Raw genomic sequence first — 21,595 nt, 5'->3', positions numbered from 1 at the left:
GGGTAGAGACAGGAGGATGACTGTGGCTTATTAGCTGTTAATGCAGCTCCAGGTTAATAGTAAAAGACCCCGTCTCAAGGGAATAACATGTAGCGTGAAAGAACAGAATTCCTCATGTCTTCCTCTGGCTTTTGTACTCATGCACTGGTGCTCACACCTGCACTCATTAGTTTGCACATGTCACACACTTCATACACTAACAGTTTGTACCGGTGCTTTTGTGTTAACTTGACACAAACTAGAGTCATCGGAAAGAAAGGAGCCTCAGCTGAGGAAATGCTTCCTTGAGATCCAGGCATTTTCTCAGTTAGTGATCAATGGGGGAGGGTCAAGCCTATGCTGGGTAGTGCCATCCATAGTCTACTGGTCTTGTGTTCTATAAGAAGGCAGGCTAAGCAAGCCAGGAAAAACTAGTCTGTAAGAAGTACCCCTCCAAGGCCTCCACATTAACTCCTGCACTCCAGGATCTTGCCCTGCTTGAGTCCCTGTCCCGGTTCAGTGTTTAACAGCAATGCTGAAGAGTAAGTCGAATGAACCCTTTCCTCTCCAACTTGCTTTTGGTCATGGTGTTTTGTCGCAGCAATAGAAACTCTAACTAAAACAGAGTTCATATTATTTTCTCATTTATATATTTTAAATACTTCTATATAAAATAAACCAAGCAGTTAGTGCCTGAAGATGAAGTATGACAGTGGGATATTACTGGAAATTGAGGATGCACTGATTGACTTCTATCATTGGAGGATAATGAAGGCTACTACACAAAGAATGTTGCTCTTGGGCATATCTCTGTATGATGTGTATTATTCTATGCCTGCTAAAATTAGTAAGCATAATGTTATTGAGTTTATTGCTATCATTGTCTATGCTTATGATATGAATATACTTTGTGAAGACTAAACAAACCATCTAAGATTATAATCCAGTAATGTGAGTATTCACAAATGAAGCCTGTACGATACCAAATCCTTGTATTTTTGCTTATATGCTGCATGACTTCCAAAAGTCAGTGCTCATGTAATTCTTGGGCAGGTTTCATTTCTTAATGATGTTCATAAAGCTCAGGACCCCCATAAAAATATGTGTACTTGCTCATGGGTCTGCAGTCAGTGTCTGATCTACTCTGGTTTACAAAGCTCTCTCGCTCTGTCAAGTGTCTTAACTGCCTTATTAGTAGGCAAGAATATATTCAAACAAAGCATTAATATTGTTAAAGAGAGATAATTATCCACAAGTGGTGCAGACATAACTAAAAAAGAATAGGTATAGCAAAAGGATTTTAATTAGAAATTATAGTACCTATAAATTCCACAGTTATGTTCAGTTGTCCATGTATATCCATTTCTAAAGGACATGTAGCAAATCTGTAAAAAATTTTTCACTTAAAATGATTTTGAAACCACCCTTTTCCTCAATTTCCATATGTACTTTAGAAATCTCAATGGCTTCTTGTAATTCTTTTTTCCATAGACAGGTTTGTATGCTCATAGAGGGTTTTACAACTGGGCATTCCATTTTCAAGCAAGATGAGTATAGTGGTATATTATTTGTGTTTTAATAAATAAAGCTTGCCTGTAGGTCAGTGTAAGGCAGCCATACTAGTCAACCATACAGACCAGGCAGTTGCTGCACACACCCTTAATCCCAGCAGCCACACTAGTTAGCCATTGAGGTTGGGCAGTGGTGGGACATACCTTTAATCCCAGCACTAGAGAGGAATATAAGGCTGGATGAAACAGGAATTCATTCTCTTTCAGTATGAAAATTTCAAAGAAATAAGAGCTGTCTAGTGGCTTGGCTGATTTTGCTTTTCTGATCTTCAGGTTGAACCTTAATATCTGTCTCTGTATTTTTTATTATTCGTGCTACAGAAGAGTAGCTTTTATTTACTTTTGAAACATTATTGGAGATTTATTGGAATATTATATATTATTCAGTTCATTTCAGAAAAACTTGCTGAGATTTGAGCTAGAGTTGTTGTTTCTTTTCCTATTTTATTCCAACATGCTTAAAAAAAAAAAAAACCAAACTAACATTTGTCTTACCTGATCTTATCTGTTAAACTACTAATTAGGAATGCTCTCCGAGGGATTGAAAATGATTTTATATTATCAGACAAACAAATCTGGAAACATTTAAATCATTAAACTTGTAATATATGTCAGAAAAAATTTATCTTTAGAATCTGGGAGGTTAAATTTCCTTAAATGTAACCACTTTACCCAGATACAACACTAGATATAGTACAGTGTATAAGTAAAGCCCCTGTGTGTTTAGTAGACTTGGCTAGTAGAATAAGTCTGGGGTGGGTGTTTTGGCACAGAGAAGTCTATTCTACTAATGTTGGTGCCTTGGAGAACTGCTACAGGCAGCCCTGTCCTGAAAGGACATCAGATCCGAATGGACATCTTACAGTTTTGGGATTGTTGCTACAAAGTAGCCAGGAGGAGCTGCTCTGGAGCCACCAAAGTTTTCTTTTCTTTCCAAAACCATCTCTTTCAGTTGACTCTCCCTGGACAGGCTGCTTAGTTTCTCTTGATCCTAGTTATCTATAAGCTGAGAAGCATGCCCATTATTTTCAAGCTGTCATGAAAATTAAATGTGGAAATGAATATTAACTTTCCACGACAGTACTCAGCACACAATCTAATATCAGCAAATGAAAATTTACCATTATTATTTCTTGAACTCCCGCAATAGTAGCCTTGGAACATACTCTCTGAAGCCCTGGGGTGGTAAATCACACCCTCTGGAGTCCTTGGGGGAAGTGGTGTAACCAAGAAGATCCCATTTATCTATGAATCTGGTTCAGAAAATCTTGAGCTTTGGCTTAATAAGATGCAATCAGGTTTCCTGCCAGAGCAGCCAGACAAGTTGATGGGTTGCCTGTCTGACCTATGTTCAAAGCTTGCTCCCTCACTGGCAAGTGTTCAATTAACAGGAATGATTGCTCACTTCTCAGACACACCACATAGTCTCACTAGCATAGTTTTTCTCATGTTGGCTAGCTAGCTAGCTCAATTTTAAATGTAAGATTCCTGTCACATCTCCTTGCTGATCATTGCCACTGAGAAAACAAAGACAGAAAAGCCTGCATCATTTCATACTTCATTTTTTTTTTTGAAGAGTCTTGGCTGGATGTCAGTTGGGTGTGAAGCCATCTGTGCATCATTCATTAACTCTCTACTTAAGTTCCTTTCTGAGAAAACTTAATTTTTGTTACCACTGTGGTTAATAGGCCACAAAGGATTCAGCAGTATAAACAGCCCAGAAGGTATTACTGTGGATTCACACCTATTTTCTCTTCATAGTCTTTCAATTTTATTGAGCTATTTGACTAGCCATAGTTACTGTTTTGTAAAATAAAAGATCATCTTTTGCATTTTAAAGGTTTCTGCTTAGTCGACCAGCTCTGCAATGTTTGTTGCATGAAAGGAAGTTGGCTTCTCTTTCCTCTGCCTACCTAGGAGTTAACAATTTTAGTTGTCAATGGAATACTGTCAACTCCATAGCTAGCAGACAGACTAGCAATATGCCAAGAAAATGGAGGCCCAGAATTTCTTTTTGGGATGTGTGTCTCCTTCCTTTACTCAAGGAGCCTGCTAATTTGGCTCATGAGATGTTACTCAACTTCTTTACTCTCTGACTTGAATCCGTTGGCCTGAAGTTTCCTATGTATCAGCAGACAGACTCTAGGTAAGGAAGGAGATGTCATCATGAGGCCAACAACCTATATCTGCATTGTGCAATAGCACCCCATCACCCCCCTCCCACAGTTCCAGATGCACGCCCATGTGATAGACTGGAGCAAAGCATTGGGTAAGTTGTTGCCATTTCTATACATGCCCTTGACTGTCTTGCTGCCAAGCCTTTCCTGCCATTGTTGGCTTTGCTATCTGACGTCTACCTCTAAAACTAACTTTAAACCTCACATCCTCCCTGCAGCCTGTCTCGGTGATAATTTCCTCCAGCTGTGAGTGGTCTTTTCCTTTTACAATGTCACATGCCTTCTCTTTAATCACCAAATGGACTGCATATCCTTTTTTCATCAGGATTTTTTTTTGAGGCAAAACATGATGTTGAAAGGTTCAAGAGTCACACATATTTAAATACATTTTTCCTATAGGATACATATCTTATTAGGGCATAATTTCTTTTTGTTTAAGAGGAAGAAATATAGTAAAATCCAAGTTATAGGCTGACTATGAAATTGCATATATATAGAAAATCATGTTTGGATTCTTGGAACATAGCAGGGCTTCCATAAATTGTAGCTATTATATTAGATAAAATATTTCTCAAACAGTCAAAAGTTGAAAAAGCGTTTTTATAAGCTAACTTTAACATCTCTTTTCCTGACTTCGTAGACAATGCTGCAGAAAAGAGAAAGTTAAGAATCCTCGGTATCACTCATTACACAATGGTTATAACCCACTACTGTGAGATTATATGGCTCCATCACATCAAGTCCAGACCAGAGGTTATCTTTTCATTCTTCTCCTCTTTTTTTTTAAATGTAGGTACTAATCATGTAGTCCTGGTTCTCTTGGACCTCACTCTGTAAACCAGAGATCCATCTGGTTCTGCTTCCAATGCTGAGATCAAATGCATGCGTCATGACTGGCTAAACGCAACTTCTTAAGCAGTGATGTACTAGTGTAAGTGACCATGGGAGATGCACAAGGAGAAAAGAGAAGGCACCAATAATAAGTTTCTGATCCTTCAGTGACCACATCTTAATTCAAAATCAAATATGTATTGAATCAAGTTTTTGCTGGAAGCATTTGCTTATGATGCATCATGTGACCTCACTGGAGCCTTGATTTCTAAATACCCAATACAAGCACTTTGTAGTACAATCCTTAATGCTACATGACACCAATACATTCTGCCTGTAAAATCTTTACTCAGATTTAAGATTTGTACAAGTTATTTGTTGAGTTTTTACTGTACATATAAAGGTTTTTTATTTTATTAAAAATACAGTGGCGTATTTATAGAAAACAAATACCTGAAATTTTTCTCCTGTCATTCCATAACTTGTAGATATCAATATGTTACAGTGATTTATTTATTTCTTTACGTTTTGAGATAGGGTTTCATGCAGCTTAGATTGTCCTGCAGCAGGTTACATGGTTGAGGATGACCTGTAACTCTGGAAAGGGTTTTTATTGCCTCCCAGCACTGAGGTTACAGTCATGTTTTACTACTCCTAACTCATATATGGTTTGATTTTCAAAGTTCTGCTAACTTGATTTTCACAAAAGTTGTTGGACTAGCCTTTTAGCCTGAGATTAGGACAGGATTTCCAGCAATTTCCAAAATGTCATAAAGCAGAAATGTCTTGAAACATGCTGCTGACATTTTGTACTGTTTATTTATGTGATCGACTGTTCTCGGTACTGATGTGTATAAAGTCAGGAACATTGATCAGTGTGAGGAAAAAGACACTATATTTTTCAGAATAGATTTATTTTTTCATGTAAAAATAGTCAGGGAACCAATCTCATTAGTATTCATAAATGGTAAAATTAAAGGTATCCTAAGGAATTTTTAAATATAAAGTTCTTTCTGAGTTATATTGATAAATGTTCAATTTGTTTTCCTACCTTATATACCTGATTTCACATAGAAATATTTTAGGTAGAAAGTAGTCTTGAGAGGAATTTCAGGCGGCTCTGATGTAAACTACTTTGGGCATGCTGGAAAGACATGATAACTCCTCACATCTGGAGCTATATGGATGCTTTTCTGTGATAGATAGTTTTAATTGTCAATTGACACAGCCAGAACCACCAGAGAACAGACTCTCTATGAAGGACCATCGAGATGAGAATTGTCTTATTGATATGAGAAGACTCAGCTCACAGAAGTCAGCACTAGTTCATATAGTGAGGGCTTTTGAGCTGTGTACGAGTGAGATGGGTGAGCTGAGCACAAACAGGCAAAGAAACAACATGCATGCAGATGTCTCTCTCTTGACTGTGAATATCAAGTGACCTACATCACAAGTTCCTGCCTCTCCTTGTGGTCAAAGATGAACTGTAACCCACAATTGTAAGCAGAATAAACACTTTCTCTTTTAAGCTTTCTTTTTCAGGGTAATGTTTTCACAGTAGCAAAAATGATGCTAAGATGTTTTCTAAGTGTAAGACCATGATGCCAGCACGTTCCTGGACTCAGGTACTTCTCTCCTTCCTTTTCCCAGTAACTATCTTCCATTTGCTTTCCTCTGTTCATATATGTTGGCCTGACCACTTCCAGAAACAGCAATCTGTTTGGAGTACCCCCACTCCCACTCCTTCACAGGAGCTGTCTTTGCACTCTAATGAATCACCGACCATCCATGGGTATTCTTACTATGTTGTGTTCTTTGCTGTGGAGTCAATTTTGTTTCCAAAATTTGTTTTCCAAGTTCCCATTGCCACATTGCTCTTCTTGTGAGTTATAATGCACAGTGAGAAACTGTTTCATTTTGTCACATCATTAATAATGCATGACACAAGCATTTATCTCAGCATAGACCATCAAGAAATTAGCAGTTGAGAGCATCATTTAAAAATAGAAATTTAGAACATCAAGCTTTCTTTCTCCTATAATCTTTTAAGAGTCTCACATGTAAAATAAGAAAACAATTTTTATTTTTCAGTTAAATTGTAGCTCACCTTTCGAGGTCCTGTGCTTTTAAGTTCAAATACATCCATTGTGTAATTAACTCTACGTCCATAGTGGTCAAATTGAACATTCCCAGTTAGCCCTTGAATTCGAACCTGTGAAGGAAAAAGAAAACATACACATACTCATTTGCAGCTTCACTTAAGGAAATCTCCCACTACTAGGTTAAAGACCATAGATGACTGTGGGATTAAAAGAATACAATAAACTCTGTGGAATGTTATTGAATGACTGAGTTGCTAAGACGGAACCTGGAAGAGGAATTTGGAAGGATATTAAAAGTTATTTTTCTCTGCACCCAGAAAATGAATTCTTTGTATTATAAAGCTCTTATTTTAACTAACATAATTATTTCCTAATATTGAAATATCCTTTATAGAACAGAACTGTATTTGCTTAGAGTCAATCTTTAGTTTCTTTTGTATATGTATCCTCACAGTAGATTGTGTGTCTAAAATTCTCATGAGCGACAATTTACTTCTGACTAACACTGAATTAAGATATAAAAGGCTAAAAATACATTATTTGAAAATATCCAAGCACATTGAATTCCAAATTGTCTTTTGATTCCCATTTATTTAACTTATGCTTTGAACTTATATTTCAGAGGAGTTAAATAATTCTTACAGATAATATCTTCAACACTTACTATTTGAAGTACTATTTTGTGGGTATAAAAGAATAAAACTAATATTTTTTTCTAAAGTTAAAGATGTCTTGAAGCAGTCCTTAGCTCCTACAAATAGAACAGGTTTATATGTCCTGGACTCCTCATGGCTAATGAAGCTAATGATGCTTCCTGTTGTCAATTGTCATTTCAACACCTCCCTACAACAACCACCTGTTCATTCAGAATGGTAGTAGCTTTGTCTGGCTGGGACCTTGAACCACTTTATGGAGCCCAGAATCCTTGCCAACCAAATGCGTCTCCACTAGCTCCTTCATGGTTCTAGACCTTTTTTGATTTGTAGTGTTATCTTGACCACATATCCACATAAAAAATAAACATTGAGGTTCTACTTAAAAATGTTTTGAAATTGTAGAAATCTTGATATATTAACATGGAAATTGTAATAGACATTAATGGTCAGATGAATTAGCCTTTTAAAAAATATACCATACTTTTAAAAGATCATACGATAAAGCCAAAGTATGAGTTACCTGTTTTAGTGTTCTCTCCATATCAATACCCTGGCCCCAGGGAGCAGCAGGGTTTGCCAGACAATCCCCAGCATTTCCTCTCCTTGAAATATCAATTTTCTGTCTTCTGAGACTTCGGAAAGTTTCAGCCATCACCAGAACTCCATCGTAAGTCAGAGCAGAGGTGTACTGAGCATGTTAAAGTGCATAAAAAGGCAGATGTTAAAGTCTAGCGCACTGAAAAGTCTGGGTCTCTGTGGATTTATGACAAAAACTCCATCTTTTCCCAAGAGCAAGAATGGTACTGATAATTCATTGGTGCTGGCTTTGGAATTATCTCCTCTTATTTGAACACAAAAACTGTATGCCACATCTTATTGTTCTTAATTTTAAAGGAGAGAACTCACCCTGAAATAGAGATCCAAAAGCACAAATTTCCACCACAAGAAGGGCCTCACGGTGGGACTTGCTATTACATTTTAGTATGTAAAGTTAAGGACACAGAAGATCATCAACTACTAGGCATGACATTAACTTCATTATCTCTTTCAGGAATTCCATATAATTAACACTTTCTACACCTGCATAGGGAGAGTTTTATGCCATGTTAAGCGGGGACAAACTTTTTTTTTTTTTGCCTGCAAATGAAGAAAAACCATTTGGAATTCTGAATGTAGCAACTAAACTGAAACATTATGATCTTTACACAGAAGGGTTAGTATTTGAAGCAAGAAAGACTTAAAACTACATGAATTCTAACAAACCAGCTTAAGTAATAGCGGAAGGTATGAAGCTTGAATTAACAGGATATATGAGGATCATGTCATGAGAGAGATCAGCAAAATGAGTAACCAGGACACTAATGGGCTTACACAAACTGTGCCCTCTCAGTTAGGATGGAGCAGCTGAAGGAAAAGAAGCAAATGCTACCAAAATGAATGTGTCTTCTCTTTTGCTCCACCCAACATGTCTCTGAATAGAAAAAAACTTCTGAGTCATCTTTCTCTAAGGCAAGAAAATAAAAAGGAGAAATAAGGACTTTTTCTCAAAGACAAACTTGATAAAGACATAAAGGCCAAAGGTCACTTGTGTGCCAGGATCAAGAGATGAAAATAAAGTATTGTCATTTTTTTCTAGAGATGGCCCCAAAAGACAAACCAACCAAAACAAAAACACCAAACACACTTGCTTTCTTATAAAATGTCAATCCAGAAGGATGCCTATATGTTTGTCTTTGGATTCACCTTCTTATTTAGCTTCTCTAGGATAGCGAATTATAAGCTCAATGTTCTCTATTTATGGCTAGAAACCAAATATGAGTGAGTACATCCCATGTCACCAAGGCCAGCTGGCCTGGGGCTGAAAAAGCCTGGGATAAAACCGGACTCTCTGAATATAGTGGACAATGAGGACTACTGAGAACTCAAGAACAATGGCAATGGGTTTCTGATCCTACTGCACGTACTGGCTTTGTGGGAGCCTAGGCAGTTTGGATGCTCAACTTACTAGACCTGGATGGAGGTGGGGGTTCTTTGGACTTCCCACAGGGCAGGGAACCCTGATTGCTCTTCGGGCTGAGAAGTGGGGGGGACTTAATTGGGGGAGGGGGAGGGAAATGGGAGGCGGTGGCGGGGAAGAGACAGAAATCTTTAATAAATAAATAAATTAAAAAAATAAAAAAGAAGACAAATAGGCAGAATCAGTGTTCAGTAGGAGTTGGATTTTGACAGGAAATAACTAAAATCAATTCAAGATCTGTTATTCGTAGGTTTATAGAATATGGAAGATACAAGTTATAGAGTTTAAAGCAAAAAAAAAAGTAACTATTTACTACAGTTGTCAGAATGACTTTTCATTTTCTACCTAAGAGCTGGGTGCAGAATGTATGTAGATACTGGTTCAGAAACGTGAGAATGAAGGTTGCTAGTAGGTGTTCATGGCACACCATGAGTTTACAGGAGCCAGATATTAAGTATGATAAGTCCTTCCTGTGAATTGCAGAGTCTAACATCATGGAGAGTATAAAGGAAGATGACCAAGAACATCCAACTTGAGAGAAACTTTCTGAGAAAGTTGGGATTGATGGACAATGCAGATAAAGGTGAACGACTGTGGAGGGGGAGACTTACACTTGGTCAGAGGCACAAAGGCAGAACAGTTCTGTTGAACTGGGTACCAGGAAGGTAGCAGAGGATTATCAAATCAAAAGGATATGTGGTTTCCCAGTATTTATTATTATTATTATTTCTTTTAGTGCAAGAAAGTGATGAGGTAAGAGATCATGTGTTGATTCTTGGTTAAAACATTAACCAACTGAAATACAATTCAGTTAATTATAACTAACTCTCATTTTTATGGACTCTTGTTTTTGGACTTTTTTACTCATTAATATTATTTGTAATCTCCAAATCAATACTTAGTAATAATTTTGTAGGCACTTATGGGCATATATAGAGTAGTGAAACATTTGATTCATTCAACATGAAAAGTTCCAGCTCTAGTTATATAAAGAAACAGTACAGGTTTTTGTTTTTTTTTTTTTTTTTTGCTCTCATGTTGTAAACAAGTATGGTTTTTGTGGTATAGTAGGTGGTGTTTTCCTCAAATTTGTGCTCTTCTACAGGTTCTTTTATAGTTTAAAAATGCCTTAAACATAGCATTGGTTGTAGCATAATGGTAGAATGTGAGAAGATTCTGGTGTTTCTGAAAAACATATATATTAAGTACATTTCCTTCGAGCATTGGTTAAGAGCTGATGACAAAGAGCTCAATGCTAAGAAAGCAAAAATAAGTTAACTACAATGAATAAACCAAGATTATGCATTGATTAACTAACAGAAGGCCATAACTAGAGGCTCTGGGGAACTAATATCACATTTCTTCAAAGAACAACAGCTCAATATTTGGTCGCTTATTACTTGATGAAGCTTTTCAGAACATAATCACAAGTAATAAGAATTATTGCATGTGTGTATTAAATGGCTTCTGGATATCTAGAATCATGCTAAGATTCATGAAAACTTTATATGTGGTGTGATTTTTGTTATAATGTACTATATAGCTGTATTTATGAAATTGCTGTAAAAATGATATAAATGTAAATGGATTTTAATGAAACAGATTATAAACATACTCCCTAAAAGCATTTCACACATTATAACATAATAAATAATCCAAAGCAATCGTATGGAGAAGGCAAGTTGGAAATAATCAAAACGGGGACATTAAATGATTATTCTTATGTATTCCATGAACCTTTGACCTTTTACTCAAGGCAGCCAATTACCATATTTATTAACATCTCACTTAGATTAAAATATCAAAAAGAAAGATTAAAATGCACCCATGAGTAGAAACATGGCAGCACACTCATATATGTTATAGTTAATCATATGGCTATCTCTTTTGAGAAGGTGGCACGCACATCTTGGGTGTTTACCATTTTTCCCAAGTGCCTCTCTCTTGACTTTAATGTCTGTCTCTAAATTCACGTTATACTCTTTTCTTGATAATTCACACCTTCATCTAATATACATACCTATATACTTATATGGTATATATATATAATACACATATACATTATACATATCATATCACAACACACACACACACACACACAAAAGCATGGCAGAAAAGATGAGTCATTGATTAAAAGCACTTACTGTTCATGACTGAACTTTGTTCTTAGCATCCAATGCTCACCACTGCTCAAGACCACCCCTTGAGGGGATCTGGAACCTTCTTCTGGCATTTTGGGAATACTCATATATACAAACCCATACACAGACAAACAGGTAAATTCAAAAGACAACTCAAAGAGCCTGGTGTTTTTAATTATTAAATTGAAAAAGAGATTGCATATAAGCTTTATGTTTTCCATTTCTAACAATTTTTAAATTTATTTGCTTACTGTAAACTATTTTTAAGTGTGATTTTTATCTGGGTATAAATTAATAATGGTCATTTGCATTTAAATGGTAGTTAATGAAACTTTTTAATGCAAATCTTCAAGGAGTTCACACAGAAGAAAATAAAAAAAAATCTTGTGTTAATCTGATAACTCTGTTATTAAATGTAGACACTTTACAATTATTTTTGTGGTGTATATGAATGCCTGTGTGTATATGACTTATGTATGAGTGTCCGTCAGTAGGTGTGTTCACTTGCACATGACCATCTGTAAGTAAGAGTCTATTCAGGTAATTTCTCTGCTGCTCCCCAGCATGTGGTTTAGGACAAGGTCTCTCACTGGACTCCAGCACTCAGGCATCGGCTCACAGGCTGGCCAGTGAGCTTCGGGGCTTGATCTGCCTCCACCTTCCATATTTGGGTTGACAGACATACATTGCTGCACTAGTTTATGCTGAGGCTCTGAGTGCAGGTCCTCAAGCTTACATAGCAAGTCCTTTATCCATTGTACCATCTACACAGACCCCATCATGTATAAATTTCCCAGTGTTTTGGTAGTACAAGGGCAGTGAGAAGATGCCACAATGTGTCTGAAAGAGTAAGAAAAGGAATCATAAAATAAATAGTATTGACAAAGGCTTGACTGTTAAGAGTACTTGGTGTTTTTGCGTGGGAGTCAGGTTCTATTCCCAGCTACCACACAGTGACTTAAAACTAATTTACAACCAGTTCTTAGGAGATCTCCCTATTCTGTTCTCTGAGGGCATCAGGAATGCCCATGATGTACAGACGTACATGAGGCAAAAGCATTTATATACATAAAATACATAAATAAAATGACCCAAAGATTAAAAAAGGAAACAGTAACACTATACAAAAATAAACAAATACCTTTGGAGGTGTTTCAGATCCTGGATATTCTCTCTGATCTAGTTTCTTCCACCGATCCATTAGTTTGGTTACCATGGGTGTATTAAAATCAACCAACTGGAATCCTGTGACATTTGCTCCACCATGTATAAATCTCTCAAGAGAAATATCCTTGAAGCCCTGTAAATTGGTAGAAAACCTCATCAAATTTAGTTCATTAAACATTTTGGTTCTTCAACAGTAGGTTAATGCAGATTTCCTTCCTTGTCCATATAATCACAATCCGGTTGATCCAAAAAGAATCATATTATTCCACTGACGGCTAAGCAAATTGTCAGTGAGAGGTCCACGGATATGAGCTTGTAGTCAATACTATGTACCAGGTCCACGGATATGATCTTGTAGTCAATACTATGTACCAGGTCCACGGATATGAGCTTGTAGTCAATACTATGTACCAGGTCCACGGATATGAGCTTGTAGTCAATACTATGTACCAGGTCCACGGATATGAGCTTGTAGTCAATACTATGTACCAGGTCCACGGATATGAGCTTGTAGTCAATACTATGTACCAGGCTTTATCTTTTATCAGATCTTTTATGCCAGATTCTGTGAGGATTACATTAACAGTTTATCTTTCCAGCACAATCATCCCTGGATAGCCCTGATTAATTTTAAGGTAAGAAACTAAGGGTCAGTAGTGTAAGGAAAACAATCTTTTCAAGGTTACACACAGATATAGTAGAGGCAAGTTTGATCAGATGGACTGATTGTTGTGTTGGCCCTTTCTATTTTGTGCTCCTTCATATTGTTATATTGATTTATTAATTGCTATAATATTACCAGAAGAGGAAAAGCACAAAAGAAACCCAGGCTTTGATTCTCACTTTAGATTCTGACTTTAGATTACCCCCATGTCAAAACAGCAGGATAATACTCCCAGTATGCATTCAATAATTGTGAGTGATTATTAATTTGTTCATTTAACAGATATTGATATTAGGCCTATTATGTGCCAGCCAACATGACAGCTCATCAGTAACATTCTCATTTCATTGAGAAACAAAGACAACACAAAGCAAATTTATGTTTTAGAAGTGGGACGAACACTGCCCATCAATTTCTAGCTACTAAACTGTCAGTGGAGCATTTGTGTGCTTTTGCCAGATTGTAGGGCAGAGCCACAGGCAGGCAAATCATTTCACTGTTTTCTAAAGGCCACAGTAATTCAGCTCCTGCATTAGCTACTGACTAATGACATTTTTTATTTCAGTCTTAGCTGAAATGCAAGGTCTGCTAAGCCTTCTGTGTAGCATTAGCCACAGCTACAAGACACAGGCAAACTGCAGCCCTCAGAGCTACCATCAGACACAGTCTGTCAGTACACTGAAGGTAAAGGAAAAACAATTATTGTGCCTGATTGTAACAGATCCCTGTCTGTTATGATTTGAATGAATGATCTATCGCTTTATTAATTTTGGCTATATTTGTCTGAGTACAAGCAATATTTCCCTTTTCATTTACGTTCTTATAATTTTAGATAGAAAATTGATAGGATCTAGACCATGAACTGGTTTTCTTGGCAACAGTTACTTTGATCATTTAGTTTTTGTTGGAATCTACAGAGAATCATGGAACTGAAGGGTACATAAGGTCACACTATAATGAAGTCACTTATTCCCCAGTTAACTATAAAAACAAATAGCGTTCCTGAGGGAAGGGGTGAGCCAGGAGAGCTCGTCCTCTTGTGCAGATGACCCCTATGCTTGCCTGTACATTACACTGGGTAATGAACAATGAAATATCCCAACTGACTTCTCTTTTGATTTTGATTTCTAGTTTGCAGATCCTCTCCCGGGGAAATATCTCAATGATGAAGTATGTCCATTCGGAAGCTCATTACATCATCAATGCAAATAAAAGCCCATCTTTTATGTTTTGTCTGATTCAGATCAATATTTCTTCTGTGTTTTACACACTAAGTCATGTCAGGACTACTTCAGTGCAGTTACCAAAAGGAGATCACTTTGAAAAAAAATGACCTTGATTTTGCAATTGTAACAAAACATTTGCTAAAATGAATCTGGAATATATGTAGCCACCTGGTGATAAGGGTAGCCAGCTATAATGACAGGTGAAGTAGTAGTCTATGATTAATTATAAACTATAATAACTATAATTATTTAAAAAGTTATTTCAGAAAGATTATTATCATATTATAAATACAATGGATGTTTATTTATTGACCTTATGGACTATATACTCGCTGAACTCGTTTTAGCCCATATTTATTTTAAGAAATTCCTTATGATATTTCTATAGCAAACCCTCTTTTTTCATTTTGGATAACTTTTATTTCCTTTTTATCAAACTACTCTTGATAAGTCCCATGTTATAATATTATAATATAATAAAAGTAGTATGCTAACACATCCTTATCCTGTTCTTATTTTAGTGTAGGTTCATCTCCACCTTGCTGTGTAGCCTAGGGTGGCCTTGAACTTCTGATCCTGTTGATTATATCCCTGAATTCTAGAATTACAGGCCTGCAGCACTACCACAATGATATATGCAGTGCTCAAGATAGAACCCAGAGCTTTGTTCATTCTAGGCAAGCTCTCCCCTAACTGAACTACATCTCCAGTCCCCTATATCATCTCTAATTTCAGTAAAATTAGTATTTAACATTAACTTGTAATTTAATACAAAATTTTATTTGGATTCTGAACAAATTTTACATTTGGGAATCATGTATGTATACTTCATAAGAGATGGTTGTGGGGTAGCTGAAAGAACTAAAGCTAGTTATCCTCTATGGATGAATGAATGCCAAGAGAATCCATATTAATGTTGCATATTATAACAGCTGGGTACATGTCACTGCTCTAATCATGATAAAAGCTAGCTATTTTTAGTGTGTATTATGCTTCTGTTTCAAAGAGACAGTTTTCTATTTCTTATGTTGAAACTTTAGTGTAAATACTCTACCACCTGCTAAAGCTGTTTGAGGCAGGCTCTGAGATCCATTGGGAGGTTATAAATATCAATTATTTCCTTTCCATTTTGCATTATCTTATTTATTCTAGCTGCCAATGTAAACCACTCATTTCTATAATAGTTTATAACATATTGATTTTCCTCTCTGAATTCATTGTTTAGAAAGAATAGATGTCAAAACTGCCCATTTGCAGTAATTAATTATAATCTTATCATATAATTTCAATAAAAAGAGAGATGCACCTGACATAGGTTTTATGTTACATTGAATAAAGACAAAATATATTTTCATAAATATTTGTACTCTTACAGAAAGATGAGACACATAAACTGTGGGGCTAATAAAATAAAAAGAGGAAGCACATTTTGTGATATTAATATAATAATCCTTTTATCGCAACATTTTATTTTAGTTAAGTAATACAATATGATAATTTTCATAATGCACTGCTACATTATATTGTGTCAACTCTGTGTTGAAATCCAGTTCACTAAACTGGATGTCTCTCTCTGAACATGCAAAGGCACACTCAACATGTAGAAAAGTATCAGGACTTAGTCTCTTCTCTACCCTTTACTAGTTTCCTTCTTCCTTCAAGAATAAGGCTCTCATCAAAGAAATATGTGATGGGAGATGATAGAAAAAAAACATGAAAGTATCATTGTCTTCCCTAGGATAAGCCACATTGGGAATCAAGGTCTAAGATTGTGGTAGTTTGAATACAAATGGCCTCCATAGGCCTTGTTGGAGGAAATGTATTAACAGTGAAAGGTTTTTAGGTCTCTGAATTTCAGTATGTCACTGTCACTTCCTGCTGCTTGAGATCCACATGTATAACTCTCAGGTATCTCTGCAGCACTGTCTGTCTGTATGCTGTCATACTTCTTGCCATGATGATAATTGACTAAACCTCTGAATTGTAAGCCAGTTTCGTCTCCTTTCCAAGAGTTGTCATAGTGTCTCTTCACAGCAATAAGACCCTAAGTAAGACAAAGATGAAACTTCCCTATAGTAAAAAGAAAGCGGTGATCTTCCATAGCCGATTTTCCCAAGCTGGTGGGTTAACTAGAAGTACTCAGAAAGCCTTGTTTGAAACTATACAAAGACATGTCTAGCGAATGCAATCAGATCATTCCATGTTGTTTGTTATCCATCTCTATGTGAGTTGAAAGACTGATGCAGTTTAAAAACATATTATTTCCATTCAATTTGTGTAATTAGTCATTATAGCTTGTATTTATGAAAATTGAAAATATATGCATCTGTAGACTAGCATTTATCATTTAGACAGTGAAAAAGCCAGTATTTAATTTGACAAGTGATATCAATGGTAAAGCCAACATTATAGTTACTTTTAAATGTTTCCCTGGCAGATCCAATAAAATCTGCATCAGGTGCATACTGAATTAAAACATGATTATTATTTTGAATCATTTAGATTATTAAAATATGGTGATTATTGTAATAACTCAGCTTGAAGTACAGTGAATAGTCTAACCATTGATTAGAGCATTATTTTAAGACACAATTCTGAATACTTCAATTCGTAGTATAAATGTGGAAAAACAAGATTTCTTACCAAATTTGCGATGATATAATGGTAGCCTTTGACATGCTTCCCAACACTCACAATCTATTAATACAAGGAATGAGAGAAAATCAGTTCAACTTTACTAACACACTAGTTAACACATTAAAAGAGCACATGAAGGTGGGAGGGGTGATGGCAGTATCAGAGGATTTGGAGGGGAGGGAGTGTGAGAATGAGTATGAATTTGATCTAAACACATGCCCGTCATGCATGAAGTTCTTAATAAATACAAATTTAACTAGGACTGTTGAGATGGATCCCTGGTAAAAGTGTTTACTACCAAGCCTGACTAATTGAATTTGATTCCCTGGGCATACTTTGTGGAAGTAGAGAAACAACAGCACAAGTTAGCGTCTGACATCCATATGTTTGCCATACAGGCACAAAATAAAAATTAATTAACTACTGAAGCATAGTTTTCTATAGAAATGTGATGGAAAATAACTTCATTTGACTTACACAAGTGGAACACTAATCAAGTGAACTCACAGGCCACATTAAAATATAGGCTAAAGTAAAACTATTATGTTAGTTCATTTATACTTTATTAATTACAAATATTTTTTCCTACCCTTTGGGAAAAGCTAGAATATTATAATTTCCTAAGAGGAGACTACATTATTAGAAAAGAAACAGAATAATTCTGGTTCAGAGAATTTACTCTTTGAGAAGAAATATCAAAGAGGTGAAATAAAACACAGGAATATCAATGAATGGAATTTTATGATTACACATGTATCAACAAGCAGAGGGAACTGCTACATCTCCTTCTTAGGTGGCAACAGACAAATTTCAGTGAGCACCAGAGAAAGCAGGTGGAGATGATTACTAGCAAGGCGCTTGTGTTAGCCAGGGACAAACTCGGTGCTGGTTTCAGGGTTCTGTACTTAGAAAGATGACTCTGAAACTCTTTTTAAAAAATATTTTCATTTGTTTTATTTTTAAGAAATATATGCATTCTTATAAAGGCAACAAATTTCTAAAGAAAAAGATTAAGTGGAGGTAATTCATTGACCAATTGCTTCTAACCCCTACCACAAAAATAATTTAAACCAGTGGATTCAATGCATATTTCTACACTTAAACCTCAACTTACTCTGCTTGTCTGTTAGGTAACACATAGTATTTAGCCTCTTGATTTATTTAAGAGATGTATTTAACTTCTACTCTATTCAGAGGGGCATCTGTTACTTTTATTATTAATTAAACTTATTTATTTATTTATTTTACATCCTGAACACAGAGTCCTGAACTCTCCTCTGAACCCTTATGATGTGACAAAGGTATCAGCTCTTTATGCAGTATCCAAAGTGCTTTTTATACAAGAACTTCACATTTTCTCTGTCTGGACCCTTTCTACCTAAAGAATTTTCATCTGTCCCCTCTTAAATTTTAGGCATATTTGCAGATAATAAATTAAAAACGGGGACTAGGGACAAGGTTCAAACTTTCTGACTATGAGGACTGATCTTCAATATTGAAAAATTTTCAGGCAATATCTCTTAAGATATCACCCCTCTCCCCAAAAGAGTATGCATTTGCATGTGGCCGCTTATACATTTTTCTCAGATTTTAGATTTTCAAAACACTATGTGTGGTACAAATTCAAAATTTAATCTTCATGATTAAGGCTGTGATAACTCTTAGGCAAGATGGCTCCATTAACATACTAAGCCCAGGCCAAGACAAAATACTCAGTGTATGCCTTGAGTAGTCGGCACATGTACTCCATGTAGACTGTGTTGTTGACAGTGTTCTGACTTTACATAGGATCTGTGCTTACACTTGTGATGACTGATCATAAAGTTCCTCTGTCTGGGTGAGCACTGAATTCCATCCATATCAACCTCATATCTTACCTCTCTTTATCATAGTCATCTTTTGTTCTTATCCACTGAAGGTTTTCTTTATGTACAGCTATAAATGTATGACATTTTATATATAATTTGTACATTTTAAATCTGTTCAATGTATCTACCCTATAACTTATTCATCAATTCAAATTTCCTGAAAAGCTTGCCACAAAGGCAAAGAAAAACAATACACTGGCAGAATTATAAAGAAAAGTCAGCAAGAGGATATCCTAGTTCAAATCAAAAGCAAGTTGGGGTGATTTAAAGGTTACAATGTAGCATCAAGGAAGCCAAAACAGTAACTCAAAGCAGGAACCTTGAGATAGGAACTGAAGCAGAGTATGTGCCAGAACATTGGTTACTTATATAACTGGTTTGCTTTCCATGGTTTGCTCAACCAGCTTTCTTACATAACTCAGGGCCACCTGACCAAGGATGACACCACCACCAATGGCCTATATATTCCCACATCAACTATTAATAAAGAAAATGCTGCAGTCAAATCTTCACCAACTGCATATCAGACAGAGGACTGATCTTCATAATATACAAAGAACTCAAAAACTTGACATGAAAAGAACAAGTAATCCAATAAAAAAATTGGGTACAGACCTAAACAAGAAACTCTCAACAGATGAATTTCAAATGGTTGAAAGACACCAAAGGAAATGCTCAACATCCTTTGCCATCAGAGAACTACAAATCAAAACAACTCTGAGATTCCACCTTACACCTGTCAGAACGGCCAATATCAAAAACACTGATGACAACTTATGCTGGAAAGGATGAGGGGCAAGTGGAGCACTCCTCCATTGCTGGTAGGAGTGAAAACGTCACCTTGGAAATCAGTATGGTAATTTCTCAGAAAATTAGGAAACAAGGTACCCCAAGACCCAGCAATACCACTTTTAGGTAAATACCCAAAGGAATCTCACCCATACCACAAAGACGTGTGCTCAACTATGTTCATAGCAGTATTATTCATAATAGCTAGAACCCTGAAACAACCTAGATGCCCCTCAAGCTAAAAATGAGTAAAGAAAAAGAGGTAAATTTACACAATGGAGTACTACTCAGTGGTAAAAAATAATGACATCTTGAAATTTCCTAGCAAAAGGATAGAACTAGGAAAATGAAACACACTGAGTGAGGTAATCCAGACATATAAAGACAAATATAATATGTAGTCACTTATCAGTGGCTTTTAGACATACAATAAAGAAAAACCAGCCTCCCTACAATCCACAGCCCCAGAGAACCTAGACAACAAAAGGACCCTAAGAGAGACATACATGGATCTAAATTGGAAAGAGAAAAAGACAAATCTCCTGAGTAAATTGAAAGCATGGGGGTCCCAGGAGAGAGGATAAAGGGAGGGAAGCAGAGAAAAATGTACAGTTCAATAAAGACAATGAAAACATAAAGAAATTGCCCAACAGATTTTCTACAGGCCAATCTGACAAGTTATTTTCTCAACTGACAACTGTAGCTAATGTCAAGTTCACAAAGGACCAACCAGCGCAGGGGACATTTACTGAGTTGTCACATTGGGTAAGATTGAGTGATTGAACATGGACTGAGAAAGACAAGATGATTTAATATTCTGGAAATCTCAGTTATAGTCAGGGCCAAAGGCATCAATAAGGAATACTTGTTAACAGGCACTTAGGTGGGAAAGTTCATGCACTTGAACAGAGTCTGCTTAACAGATTCCTGCCTCTAGGCCTCAGCTGGCTTTGCGGCCATCAACAACCAATTCTATATCTCTTTCTGGTTCACTATGTCTTCCTCTGCTATGGTTATACAAGCCTCTTTGAACTCCCTTTAAGTCTCAGACCAACCCTGCCTTTGCATTCTTATACAGTCAGGCTGTGATTTCCTTGTTATTGCAGTCAGAACCCTGCCAGTATTCAAAAACTTCCATTTAAGACATAAACATATTACTGATACAGTATGCAGAGCCACTAGAAACTTGGTCCTGGTCACTCCATAGAAAAATAGTAAATTCTAGATTGTTAGCAAAGAACTACAACCATATGCTGTGTACTTTTAAAAGTTGAAGACTCATCAGACCACAAGAAACAGAAAGGAAGGAAATCTCATCTCGCAGAGTGTGGTGAGCACTGACATTAGGGAAGAGAGGGCTGTAGAGAGCAGCTGTCTGAAGATACCTGCCTAAAGATGTTATAGAGAGATCACAACACTTTCTGAGCCAAGTCCTTTTCCTTGACAAAGCAGACACACTGCACACACTATAGGGAAGCCTCTTCATCCCTTCCCTACATGGAGCAAACATGTTAACAAGAATGTACCCAAGATGGAAATTTTTTCATGAAAAAAAGTACAGCTCATACTCCAAAAAACAGGAATAGTGTCCTATATAAACACACTCTAAACTTTGTTACTTAAAATTTTAAAGGACTGTATCAAATGAACAATGTCAAACTTGGGGTTTTACCACTGAAGTAAAGAATATTTTGTTTAAAAATAATGACAAGGAGAAGTAGCGGTAAAGTAGTGGAGTCCCCTGAAATTTAATAGGTGATGTGATTACAT

The 21,595-nt window shown here is 36.3% G+C and overlaps 1 protein-coding gene across 18 annotated transcripts in view; it reads right to left on the bottom strand.

The window, feature by feature from the left end:
- Gria4 (glutamate ionotropic receptor AMPA type subunit 4) overlaps positions 1-21,595 on the bottom strand; it is a 351,675-nt gene that overhangs the window by 68,972 nt on the left and 261,108 nt on the right. For all 18 annotated transcript variants that reach the window (XR_012910070.1, XR_012910069.1, XM_075966877.1 and 15 more), the window contains 4 exons: positions 17,175-17,228; positions 12,616-12,774; positions 7,837-8,004; positions 6,666-6,770 (listed from right to left, as the gene is read on the bottom strand). Coding sequence is in view for 16 of the 18 variants with exons in the window: in XM_075966877.1 (XP_075822992.1) it covers positions 6,666-6,770; positions 7,837-8,004; positions 12,616-12,774; positions 17,175-17,228 (486 nt within the window). In the remaining 2 variants the exon portion in view is untranslated. The remainder of the gene's footprint in view (positions 1-6,665; positions 6,771-7,836; positions 8,005-12,615; positions 12,775-17,174; positions 17,229-21,595) is intronic.

The sequence above is a fragment of the Microtus pennsylvanicus genome, chromosome 3 (genome assembly GCF_037038515.1).
Source record: "Microtus pennsylvanicus isolate mMicPen1 chromosome 3, mMicPen1.hap1, whole genome shotgun sequence".
NCBI classification, from domain to species: Eukaryota; Metazoa; Chordata; class Mammalia; order Rodentia; family Cricetidae; genus Microtus; species Microtus pennsylvanicus.
Note: the sequence above shows the minus strand (reverse complement) of the source record. Positions and strands in the feature narration are given on the sequence as shown.